General features: G+C 39.9%; 1 protein-coding gene across 4 annotated transcripts in view; it reads right to left on the reverse strand.

The window, feature by feature from the left end:
* Positions 1–6,335, reverse strand: part of NDUFAF1 (NADH:ubiquinone oxidoreductase complex assembly factor 1) — a 9,112-nt gene extending 2,777 nt beyond the window's left edge. The window contains exons 1-4 of one of the 4 annotated variants that reach the window (XM_009277541.2): positions 6,192–6,332; positions 4,184–4,809; positions 2,053–2,238; positions 716–790 (exon numbers count right to left, since the gene is read on the reverse strand). In XM_009277541.2, the coding sequence (XP_009275816.1) occupies positions 716–790; positions 2,053–2,238; positions 4,184–4,693 (771 nt within the window). In that variant the 5' untranslated portion in view covers positions 4,694–4,809; positions 6,192–6,332. The other 3 variants (XM_009277542.2, XM_009277543.2, XM_009277544.2) reach the window with 3 other exon arrangements.

The raw sequence follows: 6,335 nt of genomic DNA on the forward strand, positions 1-6,335 counted from the left end.
TTTGTATATTCTTTTATCATTATTATTATTATTACTATTATTATTATTTTCCCTTCCTTTTCTGTCCTATTAAACTGTCTTTATCCTAACCCATTAATTTTTTTTTTTTTTCCCCTGATTCTCTCTCCCATCCCACTGTGGGGGGGAAGTGAGCGAACGGCTGTGTGGTGTTTAGCTGCCTGCCGGGTTAAACCACAACAACTAGAAAGCCTGAAAAAACCTAAAAAAGAGCCTATAAATGCATCAGTTTACTGCTCACCATCAAGATCACTGATACAGCGTATCCTCAAATAAAATCTCACAATATGATATCCCTTACAGTCTTCTGTCAGGAAGGAAGTTTCCAATACTTACTTTCATTATTTTTGACAGTACTGTGCCAACTGGCACTTTAGATTTTAGTCACTTTGATCATTCCTCAAAAGAAAAAAAAATTTTTTTTTTTTTTTTGAAAAGCCAAGTAAGTTGAGTTGTTTCTTGGTTATCTAGATCTCTTAAAAATATTTTTGGAGCTACTCTGAAGTAAACTGACACTGCTGTCACAAAGTAGGATAATTTAAATGCAAAGGCAAGCACACAAGAGTAAGTACCTTATAACCAGAAGAGGCCCTTCAATTTCAAATTCACAAACATTAAAGGATTTGTAAACTATCTATATCATGACAATATAATCTTAAAGGACATTTCAGACAGATAAAGCCTATAGAAAACTTGCCTTGTCTAACCAGATAGGATGCTGGTCATCCTGAACTCTTCCCCGACTGGAGAGAAAGAATTTGGAGAACGGAATCTGACAGAAACAAAACCAAACCAAACCAGGCTTTAGTGTCACCAGTACGTAGAGTGAAAACTTAAGAAATAAAAAGCCTGCCTTAGTAAATGAAACAATACTCTGCTACATCTGGTACCAGCGCTAGTTGGGTACATAGAACCGGCACAGAGAAATGGGCCACATTAACCCTTTCATTAACCACTCGCAGCCAGCTCCAGCCCCACGCTGTTCTGTGGTGGCCGTTTGTAGCCGTTGTGCAGGATTGTTACCCTGTTAGGACACAACGAGAGGCTGCAGCGCAGAAGGTGACTGTTTACATCTAGAATATCTCCTTCATCTCTTAACATGCCAGCATAAAATAGAAATTATTGAAAAATCCAGCATGCATGTATATCGACAGCTCATCTGTACCCAAGCTGTGTATTTCATAGTGCAAACTTCATACTGAGACATCAGTACTCTAGCAAAGCAGTTCAGAATAACGTAAAAATTACTTTGAATGCAGTGGGAGCAAGAAAGAGGAGGGTCTGTGATAAAAGATAGGAAACAGGCATGCTGGCTGGCGTGGGTGGGAGGAAAACATGCAAGCCAGCAATGACACACTGATTTTCATCCTCCTGACTCCTCATCTGCGAAACAGTGGGCTGTTCTCATATGGCGGGACAACAGTATTATGAAGCACTGAACGCCAGTTCATAAGGATGTGCAAACCTCCTTAACGTTGTCATCAGCAAATTACAAAAGTTCCCCAAGTTTCACCAGAAAAGAGCCGAAACTCCCACTTCTTACAAATATTATTTTGTGTCACAGATTCAAAAGCCGTAAATGACAAACCACGCCTTTGAGTCTCTGACTGACTCCAGCGAGTCAGCGGGTTAAGCAAATCCTGTCGCAGGGTACAAATCCTACACCAACCTACGTCCATTTGTATTACAGACAAAATGGTTATCACAGAGAATATTCTGGCAACACCTGCTAAGCTTCAATTGCTGTATCTATTCTCTTACTCCAGTAATAGCTAACAGCAGACGTTTAGGTGAACGTATGGTGGATCAAATCTTTAATACAATTGACACAGTGTGCCCTCCCACAATCCAGTGATTTACAATTTTGGGAGCTCCCAAGCCAAACGCACGTGCCCGTTGTATAAGGATACATAACAGAAACATAGTGGAATGGACAGCAATAGCAACAAACTGTGACTGTTGAATTCCCCTTCCACAGAGCTACGGCCAGGACCCCAAGACAGTCTCGTTAGTTTGAAAGACGCGTTAGTTCACCTTTATTTCCTCCCAGTATGGGCCTCCTCGGGTGAACATGAAGTAGTTGTAGAGGTCATCCTTTTGATGAGAGAAGTAAGGGTCTGTATAAATGTTTACCATCCAAGGTCTGCCATCGCCACGGACACGTAAATACAGACTGTTGAAGTTTGACCAGTCATAATACTTCTTCCTAGCAAAAGATCCCTACAAATTATTAATAAATAGAATTATTCCTCCTTAATAAAGGGAAACTTCCATTATGAAGAACAGAGCACTATTGCTTTCATCACTGCCCTCATTATTATGTCAAACAATATCTACTGTGACATAGTGAAAACTGGGTTACTCTTTCATCATACTAGCTGCTGATCTCACTGAATTTCCTTCAGCACTGTATTAGAGCCCACAAATTGCAGTATCACCACTCTGAGGACTCATGTTTTAATTATAAACCACAATCTTGTAACTATCAGAAATCAGAAATCCTTCCTAGGACCAAATCCCCTACCAGGCAAGTACACCAACGCTATGGTGATAGATCAGTAGTTATGTAGTTCCTTAAGTTTAATGTAGTTCATTAAGTTTAATATTCTGTGGTCAGTACTAGATTATTCAGAGGCGATTACAAGAAACTGAAGTGGGATAATTTATCCCCTGTGATAACTTCCCCTTCTGTTGAAGACTGACATAAGCACTGGAAGCATTTAATGTTTTCAATACTTTTTGTCATTAACTGTGCATAACAATATGGATTGCAAGCATGTCCAATTCTCAACCGCATTTTTTTTCCAAAGATCTTAAAAGTCCCAGTGTTGTGATTTGCAAATAGACAGATCCAAGAGTCTTCACAGAATTACACTGAGGTCACTTGGAGTGATGAGGGGTGGGGGTCAGAGCTATTCTTGGCCAGAATTGCTTAAATCAAGTCAAAAGTAGCACCAAAAATTCAGAGGTTTCCCCTTTATTTTACAGCACTACTACAGTTACCTATCAACTGTCCTTCTACCAACTCATCTTATAGGTAATAGGATGAGTAGATCATCAACACATTAATACCAGGGCTGTGGCTACTTGATTTTATGGTTTTGCCAGTTTTGAGCCTTATTACTTAAATAAAGAAGAGCCTTTGCATTTATATTTTCACCCTCTGATTTCAAACTGCATTATAAAGATGGACTGATACACTCCACTACTTCAGAATTAGGAGTTGAAAGTTTGAGTCACATTTGCACAAGCCAGTAGCAGTCCTGGCAATTTAACTCAGGTGAGATTCAACCTGCTGTTCCATTTCCCTGACCCAGTGTCACCATTTTAATCAGTGTTCATCTGCCTCTCATTTGCCCATTGATTTTGCTCACGCATATTTTCTGCTCTCCAAGTTTCTGGCCCAGAAAAGATTTTACCCGTGTACTTGTGCCAAGTCACAAACAATAGAACGGACTAAAAAGTTAAGCATTTTATACACTGAGTCAAAATGTTCCTTTGCTTTTAAAGGTGTTTAAAAATAAGGAATGAAACAAGCAGTATCAATAACAAGCACATCCATTTCTGGTTCTGTTTTGCTCAATTCTGAGCTATCAAAGATTTGTGTCTCGCTTTTTCTGATGTACAGTAGGAGTCAGACCTTTAAACAGTACATTTCAAAGCATTATTTTCTGTTCCTGTGAGAAAAAAAGATGAGCTCATTCACCTAAACCAAGTTTGATGAATAGGCCAAGTTAAAGCCCAGAAAATTTGTCCTTATGACACATTCAATTAACATCAAATTTAGGGATATATCTATTTTAATCATACCAATTTTGGATATAAAGGTTCATTACAGATCCTTCATTTGCAGGGAGGCTGCAAATAGGGCTGTCTTAATGAGTGGATGCCCTATTGTACATAAGTAAATGATCGAACATATATTATTCCTTTTCTAAGAAAGGAAAACAAAATCTAAGAAAAAGTTTAATTTCCTTCCAGGTCAGAGGATAGAGCAGCAATTACATGCCTGAAGGAATATCTAATACTCCTGGAAGCGATCAAGCGATCAGCTTCAATCGCAGTAAACAACAGTCAGTGGACTGTTGACTCTTGTCACTGGGATTACATAAAAATGCTCTCCGATTAAATAACAGAAGCTCTGCAAACATGAAGCTGTACTTACCACTGGTGGTTTAGCTCTCATACTACAATATCCGCTGTATTTTGTCTCCCCATCACGAGGTACTTCCGTATTGAGGGTTCCATACAGCAGAGCAGCCTGGTTATTCCTACCCAATTTGAGGTAAACTTCACTTTTCCCTCCAATCTCTACATCGGAGGAAATAACCCATTTATTTAAATCTTCTTGGCTCCGAAACTCCCACAATACCCTTGTCTGTTCCAACAGGTACTGGCTGAATGGATGGCCTCCAGGTCCTATTAAGTAATCTTTGGTCTCCTTCTTCAGCATGCTTAGCTGAGTCTTTAAAACATCAATGCCCTTCTTAAAACTGAAATCAATATTTTGCCAAGATGTTTTTTTCTCAGGCTGTGACCCTGGCCTCCTGTAGCTGCTATACAATTTTGACATGGAATCGCTGAGGAGAGGTCCAAGTAAGGGGTGCAAAACTTTGTGCCTGCAGCATCTACCATGTAAGTAAGCACTGTTCAGGAACGTAACAGTCAGAGCCATATTGGTAAACTTGAAGAATTCACTTCCAGTAAAGCAATTAACGGGTTTGAAATTAATTTAACAACAAAATTAGTATCCAGAGCTATCTTACTTTAGTTACCGTAGTTTATCTCCACCTTTAATGAAAAAAAGAGAAGATTAAAAAAATTACATATAGGATGCTTGTAAAACTGTTTAATTTTTAAAACAGATACTAACTAGAAATCTAAGCCATTCAAAAAAGGAATAAAAAATAACATCAAGTATCACACTTCCTTAGAGTTCTAGTTTACTTAATGATTTCCACCGTATGTGTCTCATCCCCCTCACCCCTGTGATGTGAAATACTCATGCGAATAAGAAAAACTAAGTAAAATACCTCAAATAAAAGTGAAAATAGAAAAAAGCAATTCCTGTTCATCCCTTTCACTGTAAGTAAGTTTAGGTATTATGAGCCATACCAGCAAAAACAACCGCAGGAAGAATGTTTCTAAAAGATGGCATCTATATAACTACAAAGTATTATCCCCTGCAAGAAAATCACAAATTCACAACAGGCAGACCCTGCTACCATATGGACCAGAACGACAGTCTTATCTTACAGTCACAGATGACAGGACTTTTCAGGTATGAAGTCCTGCGCCAGCCATACTACATGCTTCTTTCATAAGTTATCCAGCCCCTTGCCCCCTCAATGTATCTGGTTTAGGATTACAGAGGTTTGCGAAGATCAAAGCATTTAACACAAAAGACTGCAATTCAATAGTTTTTTTTAATAAAGATTTGGAAAAAAAATCTGAAAATCTTCTCTTTGCTTCTCTCTGCATCACTACTGGTAGGAAGAGCTATGCCACATTGCCATTCTTTAATTCACAAGGGAGAGCTGTAATGTTCAATGCTCTGTACAGAGGCTATTATCTCTGACTCAAAATTAGACAGACTAGTTGCCTGGTTTTGTTTTTTGGGTTTTTTTTCTCTTTTTTTGCCACAGAATAAATCCTAAAACGATGTCAAATCAGTTCATCTTCTCTGAACTTTTAAGAATGGAGCCAGTCACCCCACATATGTTCTCTATATGCCACATACCTTCCTTTACTCACAGTAAAATTCACTACTCTTATTCTCCTACTCCGATTAAGCTATTCACCGTGGACTAAAACCAGACGGAAAGAAGTCACATTTTTTCTATCACACACTCAGCAAGATAAGAGGCAAGTTCCTAAAAAAAGAAAACCCATGTGCAGGGCTTCCATGTCCCTTGGGACGAAGGTGAAGCACACACCATGAAAGCGACGAGCTTGCGCAGTGACCCGGGTCATTTCCGGGCCCCGCCTGCAAACCTGCCCCAAACCAAGCATGACCAGCAGAAAGGAAAGGTACAGAAAAGCTGCAGCCCGCCGTCAAGCTGAACCCTGCTCAGCACAGGCTCGTCCTTGTTTCCCTCGAGTACCAAGGAGAAAATGGCACGTTTTAATAAATCTTACTTTTGCCCGATTTTTGTCCCTACGCAATGTTTTACCAGTAAGCCGATCTAACGCCAGCACCGATTCACCGCCCAGCAGTTACAAAGCCTCGGTTTCCAGTGACGGTCTCTCTTGCACCTCACCGCCACCCCCGCAGTGAACCGCGCCGCGGCCTGGGCACCGGGCCCGGATCCCGCCCG

This window comes from Aptenodytes forsteri, unplaced genomic scaffold (assembly GCF_000699145.1).
Source record: "Aptenodytes forsteri isolate BGI_AS27 unplaced genomic scaffold, ASM69914v1 Scaffold146, whole genome shotgun sequence".
NCBI lineage: Eukaryota > Metazoa > Chordata > Aves > Sphenisciformes > Spheniscidae > Aptenodytes > Aptenodytes forsteri.